General features: G+C 44.1%; 1 protein-coding gene across 1 annotated transcript in view; it reads right to left on the bottom strand.

Moving 5' to 3' along the window:
• The window catches only part of lef1 (lymphoid enhancer-binding factor 1), a 112,174-nt gene that overhangs the window by 35,631 nt on the left and 55,625 nt on the right, over positions 1-20,918 (bottom strand). The window contains 2 exon segments of the mRNA XM_034188524.1: positions 19,168-19,276; positions 19,278-19,298. Coding sequence (XP_034044415.1) covers positions 19,168-19,276; positions 19,278-19,298 — 130 coding nt within the window.

Here is a 20,918-nt window from a genome sequence, read left to right as displayed (position 1 = left end):
GTGTAGAAGAATTTTTAGGTCCATATTTGAACTGTGATGAACTATCAAGTGTCCTGATCCGAACTGTATGTCCTCTGGTTGAACTAGCAGGTGTTCAACCCAAAAAAAGGGCTCTATTAGTCATTTAGTCTGTCAGGGCTTTCCAAGGCCTTTTAGGTGCTTTCCCGCAGGCCGCGTGCAGGGGCCTCAGGCCAGCTGCACGTGTGGCTGAGGCCACGTGCGGAGGGGGCCTCAGGCCAGCTGCACCTGTGGCTGAAAGTCTTTTAAAAAAATCAGTTGTAAATCCTTCATGTTTTAATGGGAGCGTTGTCACATTGAAATAATGGCCTAACACCTGCTTAGGGTTCACTAGAGGACGCTTCCAATAGAAAACCATGTCTTAGGAATGAAATAAATAAAAAAGTTGAAGGAGGAGCGATGCCCGCGGGTCTCCAATAAATAGACGAGCGCGGTTGTCATATTCAGTCTCTCTAGAGGACTCAGTTTGTCTAAGCTTTGTGTCGAAGGCTTAAATAAACTTAAAAACTCTGTGCATTTTATCTTGCTTAAGGCTGAATTATTCTAAAGTGTTGTGTCCTCTTTCTAGCATATCACTTGCAATTAGTTTGTGTTATCTAAAAGACGACATCCTGAGAAGACCAAAAAGACGAGCCGCGACAGAACTTGGCGAGCCAGCTTCAGGAGGGTCCAGGGGCATTCCGGCAGCCTGGGGCAGTCCAGCTCATCCCTCCAGACCGTAAATAACAGTGATCACGACTAAAAGGTAAGCAGAAACCTTTTATAACTTCTGCACGATCTGGAGGAGTGAGTCGGGATTTCCGCCCAGTTGACAGGTGATATTTTTAATTGCCTCTTACCCAAAAGAACCTGGACTAAGAAATTGATAAGAGACTAAAAAAGATAAGATTGAAAATTATCAGGCCTTGTAGATAAAATGCTCAGAAGGTTGTGTGTGTTCCCGGGAAAAAAGAATGTCTATGTGAGTGAAAGGTCAGGAATGTTCATGAACTCTGGTGCGGAAAGAGTGCGTGGAGAACTAACCTGGATGCTTGGGGAATAATTGGTGTTGAAATTCGTTACTAACGTGCCGGCTGATAGCTTGCGCTGTAGGGGTTAATTTAGGGGAGTATACTGACAAATAGATACAAGGTAATACAAGGTTATTTAAAGAGTTTAACCAGAGACTGAAGTGAAATAAGTGAGAAAAAAAGAGGTTTAACAAGAGAATACGTGCAGAGAAGGCACAAGATAAGCGCCTGAGGGGGCGCAGTAGAATACCGTACGTGATAAAGAGATTAAAGAGAAAAGTGCAAAGAAGCACAGCTGACAGTAAGTAAAAGAGCTCAATAAAGGACGTCATTTTTAAGAAAAGAGAAAAACTATAAAAAATAATAAAATAAATAGAGAGTTAGTGCAGAATACATGAGAATAATGAAGCAGAAAATAGTGCAGTAAGGCACCAAATACACGCTTGTGGGGCGTGGGAGAAGAATAAGTAATTAAGTACACAGTAATGAGTTTTTTATAAGAAAGAAAAAGAGAATATTTTCAGTGCAAAGGCACATTAAGCTCACGAGGAGCTCAGTAAGTGAAAAAAAAAAAAAGGCAGAAGAAAGTGCAGAAAGGCACAGGATACGCACGCGAGGCGCGGTAAGGCGTAGAAATAAATGAAATATTGTATGCTCAGAAAGGAGCTGGTGAAAAATAATATATTAAGCACAGGATACGCACGCGAGGCGCGGTAAGGCGTAGAAGTAAATGAAATATTGTACGCTCAAGAGGGCTTGAAAAAAGTAATATATGAAGTTGCTGACAGCGCCGGAGAAGCTGTCTAACGTGAAGAAGAGATACATGCTTAAACAGAACACATTGGTGTTAAGTGAATAAAAGGTTGTTTAAAGCCGCGGAGTGAAAAGTGCAGAAGTCTAGATAGAGATATATAGAAAGTTGTTTTTAATAATTTTTGTGTATAAAGCTTTTGAAGATTGGTGTGTGGGAGAGTGGAGAGTAATCTGTGTAAAGCTGTGAGAACTTGCAGGCTGGCTGACATACAAGATTAATGTGAAAGAGTACGAGGGGGAGGTATTTAGACCCAACAGGAGGACTTGGGAGGTGCATGACAGGCAGAGAGGAAAGTGTGAAACAGACAGTGAAGAAAAAGACAGGAGAAGAGTGCTATGTAAATACAGAGAAGGTAGATATTATTTCAAAGAGAGAAAACTAATAAACAAACATAGCAGAAAAAGACGAGAAGCAGAAAGTTAAAAAAAAAAAAAAAAATTAAATTAGAAGGGAAATAGAAGTCGGGAGCAAAGACATTAGGAGGTGTTAGGGTTGTAAGAGGATTAAATAAATAAAATTGGTTATAATCAAAAGAGATAAAGCTTAGATTATAGTGAAAAAGCTGACAGACTGATCAATGCTTGGGACAGTCATTGATGGGAGACTTAAGTGATGATGAAATAATACTCCCAGAACATTACTTGACTGACGGAGACATCGAAACCCAGGGAATCAGGACACATTTTTGGCTGGAAAGGACCTATTTTGACAGGGTAGGAGCAGAACATTGGCAGGAAGAACAAGAGATCAATCAGAAATTATGGCAGATTACTAAGGTAATCAATCTGAAGCAAAAGAAAGAACAATTCCCTCTAATTAATTGGGAGCTGCTGATAAGACGTCTGTGGCATCAGGGTTTAACCCCGTGGCTGGAGCTGCTTTGTGCTGACCCTAATAAAGAACTTAGCATACCATTAAATCATTTAGTAACACTACCAACCGATCCAGGTGAAGAACTGTTTCCTAGGTTGACTCTGACTGTGGTCCCAAGGAAGGTTCAGTGGGAAACAGGTAAATTTTCATATTTAGTTAAAGAAAAAGAAGACGGCATAGCAGTTGGAAATTTAATCCTTTTAAGGGTTTAAAATACAAAAACAGGTGTTACAGCCAGCAAGGTTATTGGTCTGGATCAGGACAGCCCCTGAGGGACTACCAGAACACCATAGAAACACCTCACATAGCGTTTGTCAGGGTTACATGGGTAACGCTCAAGGTCAAGGTCGGGAAGTACCCCGCTAGACTTAGTACTAAGAAAATATCCAGGAAAACGCACTAAGGCCAACCAATGTATGAGAAAGTGGCACAAAAGGTCACATGGGGGCAGGCAATGGCCTTTGGTGGGATCATTTGATCCGGTGATGTGTGAAGCAGTTGCGGTAGAAATACAGAAAAAGAACTTAAAGATCAGCAGAAGAACGTAAAAACAACAAAAAACGCACTGAAGAAAAAGAAGTTTTGGCCTTGTTCAAGCAGGAAGCACAGAGGCTACAGCAGAAAAGAGAAAAATGACAGAGGAAAGATCCAAAGAGACTAAAGCCAGTGCACCGAGCTGGGAAGCAGAGCCACCCCCATATAAACGTCATGATATGGGGAAGACAGCTGGACAATTTGTATTAGGAACTCGTGAAGAGGACCAGGCATGGATGTGGAGGGCAAATTCACACTGACACTAAAAGCTCGAGAGCCACAAGGAGACAGGTCCTCAGTCTGTCAAATGGATCATACAAGGTCTCCAAGTCCGAAAGTAAGTGGTCGCACACCACGACCAGCAGGGGGGGCCACAAATAACAGTGACACGGAGGCAGACGAGGATAAAGAGAGAGACCTGAAGGCTCCGCCTGCACATCGAGGTCCACTGAAAACCGTCCCCTCCCACCATAAGTCAGCCGACTGGACCTTCACAGGCTATAGAGGCTCCGAAGAGTGGCACAAGAGCTTCTGTGACACACTGGATCTGGCCAGAAGAGATAATGAAGAACTAGCTGAGCAACTTCGGCTAGCGAAGGAAAGAATACAAAGACATAGGGACGCCGAGGAAAGAAGAATATTACAACAATCGACGCCCAATCAAGGGAATCACATTATAGAGCCACCCACCCGAAAAATTTCTGGTGAGATCATCATTGAGACTGCAAAAGAGGCCCGACTCAGGCAAAGACAACAATGTGTAGCCAAAGACATAGCGGCTTTAGAACAGAATATAACCGACTGGATGGACTGCCTGGAACCAGTCAGTCGCACTCGATCTGGAAGACAGTATGGAGTCCGCACAGAAGAAGAGGAGGACGAAGACCTCATATGCCCATTGGTGGTTAGAAATGGTCATCATGTGTATACCCCATGGAGCTGGACAGACATGGTGGGGCTGGCCAACAGACTGCCAGACATCACCCAAGGAGCTGGGAGATGGATAACTGCCTTAGAAGAAGGCACTGCAGGGGTAACCTTGTCTTTAGGTGACATAAAAGCCTTGCTAATGCATGTCATGGGAAAACATGACACTGAAGAATTAGCAGGAAAGGTTGGACTAACACAAATGATGGGCACTAATCAACATGATGAAGTCCCCTTTAATCGCTATAGAAACTCCATGTGGGAAGGACTGAGAAGAAAGTACCCTGAGGTCTTGGATCCCTCTAAATTGGATGATGAGGAGTGGACACCTGAAGAGTGCCCAAAGAAGTTCCTGCACCGGTTCCAGAAGAGATGGGCGGAGGAAACAGGAAATGCATGGAACCATTCTCCAGCAACTGAAATCCTGTTTAAAATAACTGTAAAAAAAGGCTCTACCAGATGAGGTTCAGAAAGCCCTAGATGGAGTTGTGGGACTATCAAAAATGAATTGGGCTTTATACTCTGAGCATATTTGTCACCATCTTGAAATCTACAAGAAGAAAAACAAAAAGAAGAAGATGCAGCAAAATCCCTGACGAAAAAATTGGTGCAGATGCAGTTGGGAGAGCTAACCAAAGTCAAGAAAGAAAAAACAAAGACCCAGGCACCAATGATGACCCCTGTTCCTTCTGAGTCGGCAAGCACAGGCCCTACGGCAAACACTGCTGCCACCATACAGGCACCTGTGGTAACAGCCACACAGAGCCCCCAAGGAGCAGCAGGAAGCACTCCTACAGGAGAAGTCTCAGCACCAGTGGAGCATCACTATCACTACCATAGCACTGGCACACCCGGAAATGGACCCACCTACAGTCATGGGTGGAGAGGAGAGTCACGGAACTTTCAAGGTCAAAGAGGAGGGTGGCGAAGAGGATCTCGCCAACCTTCATGTGGAAGCAGATTCCAGAACTCAGCTCCCAGGAACAGTCAAGCGGGACCGCCTATGGGACCAACACCCCCAATAGGGGATCAACCCTCTAATGAGTGTTGGAGCTGTGGACAACCTGGACATCGAATGAGAAATTGTCCGGCCCGACCTTGGGTTGGACCCTCTGCCTATTGGCAATAGGGAGGCCTAGAGAAGACAGAGGGGGAAACGGTGGCATTGGCTATTTCGATGATACCTAAGGAAGAGCCAACCGTCACTGTTAATATACAAAACAGAGATTTCCCTTTCATGGTGGATACAGGGGCAACATACTCTTGCATAGGGAAAATGGGCGCTCATCTCCCCCTCTCTGGGTCTGTAATTAAGACCATCGGCTTCTCTGGGAAGACTCAAATAATACCGTTTACACGCCCACTTCCTGTAACGATTGCAGGAAAAACAATTGAAGCACCCCTGTTATACTCACAAAATACACCTGTGAATTTGCTGGGAAGAGACATTTTATGTAAGCTACAAACCCAGATAGTGTGTACCATCAAGGACTGCAAATACACTTTCCTGACGAAGCACTCGCCAACATTATGGTGCTTATGGACATGGAAAACAAGGGCCGACCTGTGCAACCCATGGTATACTGGCTGAAGTTACAACCAGAAAATTCAAATCTCCAACTGGAATGGGAAAAATGGAAGCCCTGGGCAGAACAACACTATGAAGCAGTATGTACACCTAGTTTACCTTTACATGTCACCCTGATGTTCGACGCCAAACAAGAACAAACTGACTATGCATGCTGCTGGGATGTATTGATGAATCAACGGCTGTTTCACATAACCACCACAGAAATTTATTTAGGCCCCCAAGGGGCCGCAGCTTCTGTCAAGCTAACTTCAGCTGAACAACAATGGTATCAAGTGCCGAATGCCACACCTCATGTGACCCTTTTAGTCTCAGAAAAGTATGAATCCCATGACCTAGGTCCAATGGTAAAGACAGCCTCAGAAGTTGAAGAATGGCAAAACATGGAAAGTCCACAAGTACATCTGTCAAAAGACCAGCAGTTTATACGAATTAATTTAAAAGTAAATGATGAGGCTATAGCTCAAAAGTGGAGCTCAATCCTAGACCAGAGGGACAGATGGTGTTATCGGCCCAACAAGAGAAATTGTTAGAGCAAATACCACCAGTGGTGTGGTCCAAAAGCAAAACGGATGTAGGACTAGTAAAAACAGCCATACCAGTAAAAATAAAAGTAAAACCGGGAGCAAAACTGCCTCACCAAAGGCAGTATCCATTAAAACCTCAGGCTATTGAAGGCATAAAACCAGTAATTAAGGGACTAATGGCAGCTGGAGTTCTAATAAAAACTGCAAGCCCATGCAATACTCCTATCTATCCTATCCCTAAAAACAATACCAAAGAGTATCGGCTGGTACATGATTTGCGTCCTATCAATGCAATAATAGAAATGGATGCACCTATAGTACCTGATCCGCATACTATACTATCAAGCATCCCTGCTGGAGCAAAATGGTACACAGTAATAGATCTGTGTTCAGCCTATTTCAGTGTGCCTGTGCACCCAGACTCACAACATTTGTTTGCATTCACATTTCTGGGACAACAGCTAACGTATACACGGCTACCTCAGGGACTGAACCTGTCCCCAGCCATCTTTAACAAAGTCCTGGCTGAAGATTTACAACACCTTGACATACCCAGTACATTGGTGCAATATATGGATGATCTCCTTATTGCATCAGAGACTCAAGAACAGTGTGAAAAAGATTCATTAATTGTATTGCATGCATTGGCAGATGGAGGTCATAAAGTAAGTAAGGACAAATTGCAGTTCTGCAAACAACAAGTAGAATACTTGGGAAGACAGTTGTGTGGGACCACGCGATGTATAGCCCCAAGCCAAGTGGAGGCTATAATCAAGGCTCCCAAACCCCAAACAGTGGGACAGATGCTTTCATTCCTTGGGATGGCAGGGTACAGTCGGCCGTGGATTTGTGATTATGCTATAAAACTGCACCTTTGCGTGCCATGATTAGAGCAGTGGGGCAAACAAGCAATGCAGCTCTCCTCGTCTGGACAGATGAGGCAACGGGAGCTTTTGAGGCCCTAAAAACAGACATGCAATCTGCTCCCGCGTTAGGTAACCCAGATTATGGGAAACCTTTCCATTTGTATGTTACTGAAAAAGCTGGTTATGCTTGTGCTGTACTAATGCAGGAAACAAATGAAGGAAAACAACCATTGGCCTATTATAGTACAAAGCTTGACAACATTGAAACAGGATTGCCACCATGCTATCAGGGTCTAGCAGCAGCTGCCTTTGCATTTCAAAAAGCATCATCCATAATCATGGGACATGCAGTAACGTTGTACACGTCGCATCAGTTACATGCCCTGCTAACCAGTCAACGTTTTGTCTTAACACAAGCTAGACGCACTGGATATGAAGTTGTGTTGTCCGCTCCAGAAATAACAATACAACGTTGTCACACGGTGAATCCCGCCACCAAATTGACCACACCGTTAGATGGTACTCCACATAACTGTGTGGCAGAGACAGAGAAATTTTTGAGAGCCAGAGAACATTTGTATAATCACGCCATAGATGCAGATCTAACCCTGTTCGTGGATGGCTCATGCTTTCGGGATGCCGCGGGATTGCATGCGGGTATGGGGATTGTTAAACTAAACACGGATGGCGAGACCTTTGAATTACTGGAGTCCCAAGGAATTGATCAGCCTTGTTCAGCCCAACTGGCAGAAATCAAAGCCTTAACTATGGCTTGCCAGATAGCTAAAGATCAACGTGTTAATATCTACACAGACTCAGCCTACGCTTATGGCGTATGTCATGTACATGCAAACATTTGGAAACAAAGGGGATTCCTGAGAGCAGATGGCACCCCTGTCACTCATGGAGAAGCGATTTCCCAACTGTTACAAGCTCTCCAATTACCGTCTGAGGTAGCCATCATTAAATGTGCAGGTCATCAAAAGAATAATAACATCATAGCTCAAGGTAACAACCTAACAGATGACGCAGCGCGCAAAGGAGCACAAGGAGAAAATATGTTTCCCCTGCTAACCATCCAAGATTGTGCCCCACTGGTTTCACTTGACGCACTGATAGTGGCTCAAAGTAGGGCCAGTGGAGAAGAAAAACGAATGTGGGTTAAACGAGGCGCTATTGAGACACGCAGTCAGGGGCCAGCGGACAAGCTGTGGCGCAGTAGTCATGGACATTTTGTGTTACCCACCAATTTATTACGACATGCAATCATTTGGGCCCACGGACCCGATCATTGTTCGCGAGTCCAAATTATGAACAAACTAAAAGCTGTCTGGTGGTCACCATATATGGCAGCAACAGTGGACCGTTTGTTGAATGAGTGTGAGGTATGTGCACAGTACAATGTCCGGAAATCATTCACAGCCCCTTTAGCCCACATTCCGGTCCCTGATGGGCCATTCAGACATCTTATGATGGATTTCATAGACATGGGAGCTGAAAATCGAGTTAAACGAATGAGATATGTTTTGGTAGTGATATGCAGATTCAGCCGATGGATTGAGGCAGTAGCCTCTGCAAATCAAGACCATAAAACGGTAGCCAAATTCTTGTGCCGAGATGTCTTTCCAAGATTTGGCATTCCAGATACTATCTCATCTGACAACGGTAGGGCTTTTGTAGCCAAGGTTACACAAGAAACATTCAAACAATTGGGTATCAAACAGAAGTTTGGGTGTGTTTATCACCCCCAATCAAATGGGGCGGTGGAACGGGCTAATGGCATTTTAAAGAACAAACTAGCAAAAATCATAGCAGACAGCAATGGCAAACTAACCTGGCTGGATGCGTTGCCGCTTGCTTTATTGTCAATACGCTCACAAACTAACCGACTAACCCATTTGACACCATTTGAAGCTCTTACAGGTCGGCCGATGCCTATTCCATACCTGAGAGGACCCTACGAAGGACCATCGCTGGAGCAGCTACAAGACGAATGGCATAATTATCTGAGACAGTTAACCCAAATACACAAAACTATCTTTTTGCAGGTCAAAGGTGCTACAGAAGACAGAGAAGCAGAGATTCCACTCGAAAATCAGAGCATCCAGCCTGGTGATCTGGTTTACGTCAAGGTGTTCAAAAAGAAGTGGGACAGGCCCCGCCGAGAAGGTCCTTTTAAAGTTATTCTTGCCTCACGTACAGCAGTCAAAGTAGACGGTAAGGACACTTGGTTTCATTTAAACCACTGCTGTAGGGTTGGTGGCCCAGCGCCCCTGCGGCCTCGGCAAGCTCGTCTTGGCAGAGCCGCCGGGCCAAGGGGGGAAGCAGGAGAAGCCAGAGACCCTACAGCAGCACCGAGGGACGGCCACGCCTCCCTGCAGCCAGAAGAAGCACCGAGGGAAGGCCACGCCTCCCTGCAGCCAGGCGAACACCGGCCAAGGCGCTCACAGAGACTGATTGAACAAAGACGACGCACAGCTTCAGAGAGTAGTGGATCCCTGCCAGATAGAGCAGCGACAGACTCAGATGCAGACTCAGAGACAACTGGAGACGTAGGCCAACAGACAGACAGAAATACAGACCGACAGATAGACAGGCCACAGGAGACATCAGACTCGGACAGCAACTCAGTAGATTTACCGACAGAAGAACCGCAGGAAGTACAACCCAGACAAAGCACAGATACACCACACATCCCTAGTGACAGCTCATCTAGTGACGGCTCACTTAGTAGCACATCTAGTAGCACATCTCAACAGTCATCAGAGCAATGATTAAGGAATTATTCAAGGGATTGACAATACTACTGGTGGTCAGTATGGGAGAAAATAGACATCCAAAACATACAACGGACTGTGCCGTGGCCATGGCCGCAATAGCAGCTAAACAAGGCATTCTAAACACAGGAAAAACATATAATTTGGTATACATTAAATCAAAAGCCTACAAGAACATAGGAATACAGGGAAAGCTGGGGGATTACATATTAGGCGAAGCCATTAGCATCAAATGTGAAGAGGAGGGAACACTCAACATAGAGGTAATTTGTGATAAAAGAGGATGCAGGGAAACCAAGCAAGACGTAACTGTTACAGTACATGAAGCCACAAAATGGGTAAAAATCAAACCAAGGAAAAAGAGGACAATTATAAGCCTAGAAACAAGCAGTCACTTAGGGAGATGGGATCCCAGTACAGACCTAGCCCGCACACAAGGGTTGAAGACCAATTTATTTTACCAATGGTTGAAATTTTCGGCTAGGCAGATCAGTGAAAAGCCTTGCATAGCCTGTCACCGGAAAGGTGTGATACCTCAGGCTAAACCCCTACCTGATATCAACAACTGTTATAGGAGTCCCCAACATAACTCAGACCAAGCAGAATGCTATACACAATGTGTTATGAAAATGGCAGTAGGTGATGAAAAATATGCTGCCGACAGTAAACTTTGTCCAGTGCCCCTAAGTACAGAAGGAACCGTTCCACCTATGATTAAAATAGAGAAAGGGATGATACACCCATTCTGTATAGCTAAAGGCTTAGTAGCACAATACATAAGCGATTGGCAGGTAGGGACGACCCAGCCAAAACACCACATACAGTGTATGCAAAAGCAGCAAGAATACAAACCGGCCAAAACAGCATGGAACATTACCGTCTGTCACACCCTGCCAGCAGCAGGCATACAGTGTGAACAAATAGTACCGGCCACAGGGGGGTCGGTAATTGGACTGAATCTCACCCATGCTTCATGGGTATCTACTCCAAATTTAGCTAAGGGAACGGTACCCTTAGCTGACATCTTTTGGATATGCGGACAAAGAAGGAAACTCCTGTCATCGCTGTCCCCTAATTGGAAGGGCCTTTGTGCTCCTGTGATGCTCACAGGAGCTATAACAGTAATTGAAATGCCAAATTCAATACAACCCATGCCACAGAAACTTCGTAAGAAAAGAGGAATAATGACGTTTAAAACAGACTACAACATCACAGTAAGAAACGGGATACCAGAAGGGATACCCCGACAGTTAGAAGCCATAGACAGTAGCAGAGTTAAAGCAGATGAAGATGCGGATAAATGGGGATGGGCATTGGCTCTGTTCGGGGTTACTCCAAAAATCCGTTCTAGGTTCCAGGAGGTGCAGTGGATTAATTACTTGTGGTATAATCAACAAAGATACCTGAACTGGACATTGGCAGCAGTAGGAGCCTTAACCGAACAACTGCACGCCACCTCGCTAATGACAATGCAAAATAGATTAGCTATTGAGATGATGATGGCTGATGAACAAGGAGTTTGTATTATGATCAAAGCCACCGAATGTTGCACAGCTATTCCCATGCGTACAGGGGAAGACGGAAATTTGACAGAGCTCTTAATCACACTTGAAGAGATGCAACAGGAACTGTTAAGTAACTCCATAGGAGGGAGAAATTAAACTGACGATTCTGGATACATTGTAGGGAATGGAATGAATATTGGCCCACTGTTTTCACTGTTTGGGACTCTAAGGAGAGGGTGGATATCATGGAAAGACTGGTTATACCAGATAGGTGTAATCTTGGCACTAACAGGGGTGGCGGTCTTGCTGGTAATATGTTGTGGTATTCCCTTGATAAAATTTCTGGTCAATAAATTGATTTCATCCACAGTAGGACAGCTCCCACTGCTAGCCATCCGAGCCCTAGAAGAAAGCACAAACGAAACAGACAGAGAACCAGAATATATGGAAATGGATGAAATACCAATTATCCTCCCCGACAGCCCCCAGCTCCCTAATATTGTGGCGTACACCCCAGATAGGGAGGACTGGGATGGACCGTGCTGGGTGATATTGTAGACGAGGAAGAAGACATGCACGCACATTTACATTCACACACATGCACCCACAAAAATGAGGGATAGGATAGACAATATCTGAAAGAATGACATGGAGCTGTAATAATGAACGTATATGTATATTACTAGGACACAGGAGTATGGCTGAGAGACCAGACTCCCCTGATCAGGGACCTATGCCTGATCTGCCTCTATCAAGTCTGATTGGACTCTCAGAACTGTTTGGAGAAGAGGATATGCAGGAGGGATGGTCGAGACATGATTGGTCGCCACAGCCGCCTTCCATCCAGCAGCTAAACCAGTTGGCAACAGAAGGATCTTCATCGTTCCAGCACCTGGCGATGACGGCTTCACAGAATCTGCCTGCAGCAAGAGTCGGCCCGAGGACTCCACCATCACCTGAAGGACCCTTTGGACTCAGGAACACACCCCTTCCGCAGATGCCATGGAGACAGTCACATGTGCCAGTGGCAACGATACCCTCCAGGGGAGGCAGCCAAGGTCGGCCATATGCAGCAACTGCCCGAGTGCATCCTAGACCCAATTCACTGCTAGGACCTGTCCCCAGCTTTCCACCCCCAAGGCAGGAGAGATATTCTGATCAGCCCAGTACCTCTGGAGGAGGATCAGCAGGGGTGGACCTTAGTCGAACTCACCCACCAGGACAGAGGGGAGCTTTGTACAGGCTACTAAATGCCCAGAGTGTCCCAACCACTTGCCTGTGCAACATCAACAATACTCCCCCCACACACGAAATGCCTTCCCCCTTGTACTTCCTGTCCCCTGGACTGCACAACCTTAATCTGGTCATGGTCACCCCACAGGACATGGCAATCTTGGTTCGAGAGCTTCGTCTTCCACAAGAGTCTGTTCCAAAAACCTTGGAGCAGCTCCTGCCCCTCACAAATCACATTCCCCATGAGCTATTTGAGGAAATCATGCCACAACTAAGTCAGACAGCTGCATACCTGTTCAGGATACACCGTGACAATGCCAACATCTCTTGTGCTCAGGAGGGCCTCCATACTCAACTGTGTGGTCTTCAGTCTAGTATGGACATGCTAGCCTGCATGATGGAGCATATGGAAAGGGAACAGCTAGGGCTGGCCACCACCACCCTGAATGTGGGCAAGAATTCTCTGGGGGCCCTGTACAACCTGGCCAAGCAGCACAAGGAGCTGGAAAGATCCATCAGAGAACTGCACGACTGTCTGAAAGCCAGAATTCCTGATCCTTCCCCCACTACCCCTGAAAGGCCAACCTCCCCATGTTCCCCAACTTCTCCCAAAACTTCAGATGCTGAGTAAATGCTGAGGAGCGCGGACTGACGTAATGGCACTGAACACGGACTATGATCTTGGTTCTTGAGTTTGAATTGCGGACTGGTTTCAGAAATCTGAGTGTAACTAAAAACAAAGAAGGATATATGTTAGTAACGAAAGTTGGGTAAATGTCTGTCCTTACCATCATCTGCGTAACACAGATAAAGCTAAATGCATACACATAGATATCACATTGCAAAGTTATAAAAAGGGGACCCTTACACGGCGTGTTTGTAGATTTAGTAGTAAAAATGCACCATAGGGACCCCTTTTTCTTAAATTATAGCATGCCTCAAGAGACATGCATCGCCTAAATTTGGCGTCTGGCCAAAAAGGGCATTAGAAAACAAGCTGAAAAAGAAGAAAAACAAAGTGGAGAATGTTGAGAAATGGCCTATAATGAAAACCATTATATGATTGACTAAGGCAAATGACTTAAGGACGGACATGAAGGGAAACCATTTATTGTGTTTATCATTTAACTAGACATAGCTGCGCTAACCTTAGAATAGTTTCTTGATTGGTTGACTAAATAGTGGTAACGTAGGGGTTATTTGATGCATTTAAATAATAAATGTGTGACGCTTTAACAAAATAATATGTAGAACCAAGTATAATGGGTTGGAGCCTCGGGTTGAGTGAGTCAATAGATGCCAGAAGATGATTGGTTGCACTGATGTCAATGTGAAGCCTTTACTTTGCCATGATTAAGAGGTTGATGTAACTTGTTTTATGTGGCCATTTTAAGTGCCCTGAATTACACCAAAACTCAATGTTTGAATGTCACCTTGTGTTGATATAATCCAGCTAATTGCTCACCTTGTGCCTTAGTATGTAGGTTCACCTGCACTGCAATATATTTACCGTGTGAAGTATCACTGATATTCATATCCGCACCAGAGTTATCAGTAACTCGAGTGATGTGTTTTTCTTTTTTTATTGCAATGCACAAATGAGGATGTCTTGTCAGTAAACAACCCAAGAGTATAGTTGATGTAATGGGACTCTTTCGAGTCCCAGAGGAGGGACTGTAGAAGAATTTTTAGGTCCATATTTGAACTGTGATGAACTATCAAGTGTCCTGATCCGAACTGTATGTCCTCTGGTTGAACTAGCAGGTGTTCAACCCAAAAAAAGGGCTCTATTAGTCATTTAGTCTGTCAGGGGCTTTCCAAGGCCTTTTAGGTGCTTTCCCGCAGGCCGCGTGCAGGGGCCTCAGGCCAGCTGCACGTGTGGCTGAGGCCACGTGCGGAGGGGGCCTCAGGCCAGCTGCACCTGTGGCTGAAGGTCTTTTAAAAAAATCAGTTGTAAATCCTTCATGTTTTAATGGGAGCATTTGTCACATTGAAATAATGGCCTAACACCTGCTTAGGGTTCACTAGAGGACGCTTCCAATAGAAAACCATGTCTTAGGAATGAAATAAATAAAAAAGTTGAAGGAGGAGCAATGCCCGCGGGTCTCCAATAAATAGACGAGCGCGGTTGTCATATTCAGTCTCTCTAGAGGACTCAGTTTGTCTAAGCTTTGTGTCGAAGGCTTAAATAAACTTAAAAACTCTGTGCATTTTATCTTGCTTAAGGCTGAATTATTCTAAAGTGTTGTGTCCTCTTTCTAGCATATCACTTGCAATTAGTTTGTGTTATCTAAAAGACGACATCCTGAGAAGACCAAAAAGACGAGCCGCGACACCAGCTTCATTCCTGTAGCTGGCGCTTCATCAGAATTTTCAAACTGTTGAAAAATGTGAACGAATCCCGACAACAATCTCAGTTCTTCCGTATTCTGTTTTGCTTTCTGTCTTGACGGTTCCTTATCCTTTGCGTAGTTCCTGTACCATCAGCGTTCCGTTCGATTGTCGTCCAACTTTGTCCAACCTCCCAAGTCTGACGTCTTGCACGAACGCTGATGATATCTAATTGGATCAATAACTAAAGCTCAGATGAGCTGAATGTGAAACGTCCATGTGTGGGACGAAAAGCAACGTTTTCATACAGAAACAATAGCAGCAAGGGCGTTTTATCAACGTCTTTAACTATTTACACGCGTTGCAGCAGTCTCTGGCTGGAACATGCACATGTGCACACACACGTTGTCAAGACAGCCAGTTCTCGCAGTTGCAGGTGCTATGGAGAGCAGAGGCTGGCTGCAGAAATAATCACAGGCTGGCGCTCAGTCTGATACCTGCTGTCAAGTCAAGTCACCAAGAATGTTTCGTTTTGATTTTGTTTGAAGCGTCAAGGTCGCCATTCCCTTCGTTTTTCTTTTGTTAGTTTCAGTTTTGTTTCATTCTTTTATGCGCTCTGTACTCGAAGGCTCATTCGTCCATTTTTTCTCGATGATTTGTGACCTTGTGACTTTTCCTTCGTTCATCAATCGCCATGTGCTGAGTGACCGGGCCTTAAGGAACACCCACCTAATAAGCATGTTTTTTTTAAGGTAAGAGAAAACCAATGCCAGGAGGAAACCTACACAGACAGAATGTGCAAACTCAACATATAAACATACGTTTGTGGATTTAAACCTCAGACCTCCCTGCTGTGAAGCAAGAGTGTTAATTGCTATTCCACTATCAAAAAAGTCATCATCAAAGATCACCAATAAATTAAACACGCACACACCATAATTACATCTAATGAACTGTCAACTGGACAATTCAATTGTAGATAATCAGGACTGTGTGTGTGTGTGTGTGTGTGTGGGTGGGGGGGGTTGTAGTGATTTGTTTCATGGCCCAGTCACACGGTACTTAACGAAGACCTGACGAAACAAGAAATCTGGACTTTCGTTGACTGTCGTTGGCATCGTTTAACCTTCACGCAGCTTCGTTCCTGCAGCTGGCGCTTCGTCAAGATTTTTAAACTGTTGAAAATTTTGAGCGAAGGGCATCGAAAACCTCAGTTCATCTGTGTTTCATTTTGCTGTCGTTCTTGACGTTTTTTAATCATTTGTGTAGTTTTTGTAACGTTATTGTTTAATTTGACTTCGTTGGAGCAGCTGAACGTTTTCACACAGTGCAGAAGCCGGTTTGTGAGCGCTGAGGCTGCTGCTGCATTCATGTACCGTAGGAACATTACAGGGCAAACTCAACCTGCTTGCTTGGATTTTTTTATCTGTGTTGGGGGCAGCTTCAATAGGCTCAGGCACATTACATAGGCCAGAATTATTCTTTTGTGTGGATATAATTAATTATTTTGCCACAAGCAACTGTTGAATTTGAAACAATGAAAAAGTTGTGTAATTTCCAACGGTACTTGAATGCAGCATCAGCGGCAGTAGGAGCTGCTCTGTGCGCTGATTATTTTGCATTAAATATAACAATATGAGTGTAGGAATGATAATCCAGTCCTTCCGTACATGTGGCAACGGGTAGATGAATCAAAATGATGATATAAAGAGCTGTTCTGAAGGCAGCATTCACGTTGTGGAACAGTGATCAGCTGGTGGAATAACCACACATGTGAGTCAATGTGCGTGTTCACACGCACTGATTAATTTACTGCTCTGATATATTCAATCATCTTTACACTTACACTCACTGGCAAAAATTATGGAATCACCGGCCTCGGAGGATGTTCTTTCAGTTGTTTAATTTTGTAGAAAAAAAAAGCAGATCACAGACATGACACAAAACTAAAGTCATTTCAAATGGCAACTTTCTGGCTTTAAGAAACACTATAAGAAATCAGGAAAAAAAAAACTGTGGCAGTCAGTAACGGTTACTTTTTTAGACCAAGCAGAGGGGAAAAAAATATGGACTCACTCAATTCTGAGGAAAAAATGATGGAATCATGAAAAACAAAAGAATGCTCCAACACATCACTAGTATTTTGTTGCACCACCTCTGGCTTTTATAACAGCTTGCAGTCTCTGAGGCATGGACTTAATGAGTGACAAACAGTACTCTTCATCAATCTGGCTCCAACTTTCACTGATTGCTGTTGCCAGATCAGCTTTGCAGGTTGGAGCCTTGTCATGGACCATTTTCTTCAACTTCCACCAAAGATTTTCAATTGGATTAAGATCCGGACTATTTGCAGGCCATGACATTGACCCTATGTGTCTTTTTGCAAGGAATGTTTTCACAGTTTTTGCTCTATGGCAAGATGCATTATCATCTTGAAAAATGATTTCATCATCCCCAAACATCCTTTCAATTGATGGGATAAGAAAAGTGTCCAAAATATCAACATAAACTTGTGCATTTATTGATGATGTAATGACAGCCATCTCCCCAGTGCCTTTACCTGACGTGCAGCCCCATTTCATCAATGACTGTGGAAATTTACATGTTCTCTTCAGGCAGTCATCTTCATAAATCTCATTGGAACGGCACCAAACAAAAGTTCCAGCATCATCACCTTGCCCAATGCAGATTCGAGATTCATCACTGAATATGACTTTCATCCAGTCATCCACAGTCCACGATTGCTTTTCCTTAGCCCATTGTAACCTTGTTTTTTTCTGTTTACGGGTGTTGATGGCGTTCGTTTAGCTTTTCTGTATGTAAATCCCATTTCCTTTAGGTGGTTTCTTACAGTTCGGTCACAGACGTTGACTCCAGTTTCCTCCCATTCGTTCCTCATTTGTTTTGTTGTGCATTTTCAATTTTGAGACATACTGCTTTAAGTTTTCTGTCTTGACGCTTTGATGTCTTCCTTGGTCTACCAGTATGTTTGCCTTTAACAACCTTCCCATGTTGTTTGTATTTGGTCCAGAGTTTAGACACAACTGACTGTGAACAACCAACATCTTTTGCAACATTGCGTGATGATTTACCCTCTTTTAAGAGTTTGATAATCCTCTCATTGTTTCAACTGACATCTCTCGTGTTGGAGCCATGATTCATGTCAGTCCACTTGGTGCAACAGCTCTCCAAGGTGTGATCACTCCTTTTTAGATGCAGACTAACGAGCAGATCTGATCTGATGCAGGTGTTAGTTTTGGGGATGAAAATTTACAGGGTGATTCCATAATTTATTCCTCAGAATTGAGTGAGTCCATATTTTTTTCCCTCTGCTTGGTCTTAAAAAGTAACCGTTACTGACTGCCACAATTATTTTTCTTGATTTCTTATAGTGTTTCTTAAAGCCAGAAAGTTGCCATTTGAAATGACTTTAGTTTTGTGTCATGTCTGTGATCTGCTTTTTTTCTACAAAATTAAACAACTGAATGAACATCCTCCCAGGCCGGTGATTCCATAATTACTGCCAGGGGTTGTATCTTTATTCTCCCTTTTGACAGTTTTCTGTTATAAATCAATATATATGGCTTAGACCATAATACTGTGACACAGCAGTGACCACGGAACACTTTTTTTTTTTTTTTTTTTTTTTTTTTAAATTGGAGGAAGACGGACTGCGCAGAGTGTTGAGAGACAGTGTGGATTCTGATGATGATGGAGATGATCCCTCTTTTGTTCTGGACAAGGAACCAGCGCAGGTGGTCCACTGACATGCACACAGATCTCCACAGATTCTGTTTGCAGTTTCTCTAGGACTCAGGCACTATGAGCTCCGTCCCAGCGCCGAGTGCTGGAGCAGACACACTGCTCCAGCTGTGGCTCCAGGCGCGTTTCATCGAGATCGTGAGCTTCGATTTTGTTAAGTTCCTCTTTGTCCCTTTTGCGCTCTTGCTTCGCAGACTGTTCGGTGATAAAAGCTCTTTCGTCCACCTTTTCTCAACGAATTGACGTTTTTTACTTTTTCCCTCCGTTCAGGAATCGTCGTGTGCCGTGTGACTGGGCTATCAGACTAACTGTAGCAAACATTATGAGAACATATAGATGCTTGTCATTGTGCTGCTATGTAACTCGTGTAGCGAGTGTTGTGTCTTCTTCGCTGGTGTGTACCTTTGTTGTTGACATCCTGGGGGTGATGGCCGGAATGAGATCCTGGAGCAAAGTGCTCATCACTGTATGTGATCAGTGGGGTAAGTGGATGGACTGCATGGGACGGCTGCAACCACTGGAACCTTGTTGGACTGAGGAGAAACATAAAGGTGGATTTAAACAACGACAACAACAACGATGTGAACTAGTGGTTGCACAGACCAGTTCATCAGTTCCCCTCTTGGCTTAAAAGTTCAAAAATTACATTTTAAGCTTGACATCAACTACTGTTGGTTGTTTCTGCAAAATATGTTAATAAACCATGTTTTCATAATATACATTCATTTTTTTTGCAGATACAGACCATCACTGACTATAAAGCATGCCTTTTTCCAGTAATTTTATTAATGATGTAATCAGTGATTCACTGACCTTGATTCAACTTTCATGGCAACTGTCGACTTTTAAAAATGTTAAGTCGTGCAACCCCTGTTGTTAACTGCATTAATCCCTGAGCAATGTGGCCCCACTCTGTCGCATGATCTGGAAGCTGGTACAGTCCATACTGTGCGAGAGGTCGATTACGGAACACAAACCCTCATGTTGTGGGTGAAGCCCAATACTACTGACAAGTAAAGGTATTACATTTCTTTAAAAAAATGACCACCTCAACATTTTGCGTTTGTGTCGGATCAAACGCCATCAACTGAAGAGAGAGAGAGAGAATCAAGTCAAAGAGGTGCATGTTTGAGACAACACAAGAGAGACAGAGAGAGTGGGAGCAAACAGGAGCGATAGAGTGAAGAGAGGCATGGTAGAGTAAGTGCAGAGGTCTCAGGAGGGAGATCAAAGGCAGTCATTAGCTGGTGAATAAGGAGAGTTCATTACAGAGCAAGGAGAGATGAGGGACGGAGGAGGAGGTCTGGCTATGGTGAGAAAGAGAGTGCAAGTGAGACAGATGTCTGCAGTGGTACTTAATGCAGGGGTAATTACGTCAACAGTGGCCTGGCTGTAGCCCCCCAAACGCTGGCTGACTCAGATCTGCCTCCTGACAACTAAAATAGACTGAGCCAGGCCTGAAAAAACAGCAGCAGCAAACAGCACTCACATGCTTCAGCTACACCGAACACATAGCAATACTTAGCCATGCTAAATCTACTATTCACAATATGAGTCAATAACGGAGCTGGAGTTTAAATATCATCTTGATGGACATATGGCTGGGACAGACACAAATCAGTTCACTGCCTGGTGAACCACACCCTACAACAACATTAAAACCAACCTGTTCTCGCACTGTGAATCAAAGAGAGTCATGTCATGAAGCTAATCAGACACACGTCATGTGAACAATCACAAGATTAATGGATGGTTAAGACGCTTAATCTAAACTGGTACGAACAGTAAATTCTGAGGAGATAATATCGTCAAAGAATGTTCTTTCCTAGATGCACTTCAGACATCCAGTGTGAGAAGGCAACATTCCAGCAGGACTAAATGGTAACTGGCGCACCTCCTCACTGCTGCACACATGCACACAAACACTACTTGAACACAGAGATGACTGGAATGTACGAGTTTCCTGAACCTCTCACAGACTGGCACCACTCAAATTAAAACCCCATATCCCTCTCTCCACCTTTTGGGAATGTCCCAACAGGGAACACACAGGGTAGTACTTTTCATGTGTGTGCGCGCGCATCCAGGCCAAATAGGTCAACATCCTCAAATGCAAGAAGAGTCACAGACTAAATATCAATTTGATAATCTTA

The sequence above is a fragment of the Thalassophryne amazonica genome, chromosome 15 (genome assembly GCF_902500255.1).
Source record: "Thalassophryne amazonica chromosome 15, fThaAma1.1, whole genome shotgun sequence".
In the NCBI taxonomy this organism is placed as follows: domain Eukaryota; kingdom Metazoa; phylum Chordata; class Actinopteri; order Batrachoidiformes; family Batrachoididae; genus Thalassophryne; species Thalassophryne amazonica.
This window is presented reverse-complemented; position numbering and strand designations above follow the sequence as displayed.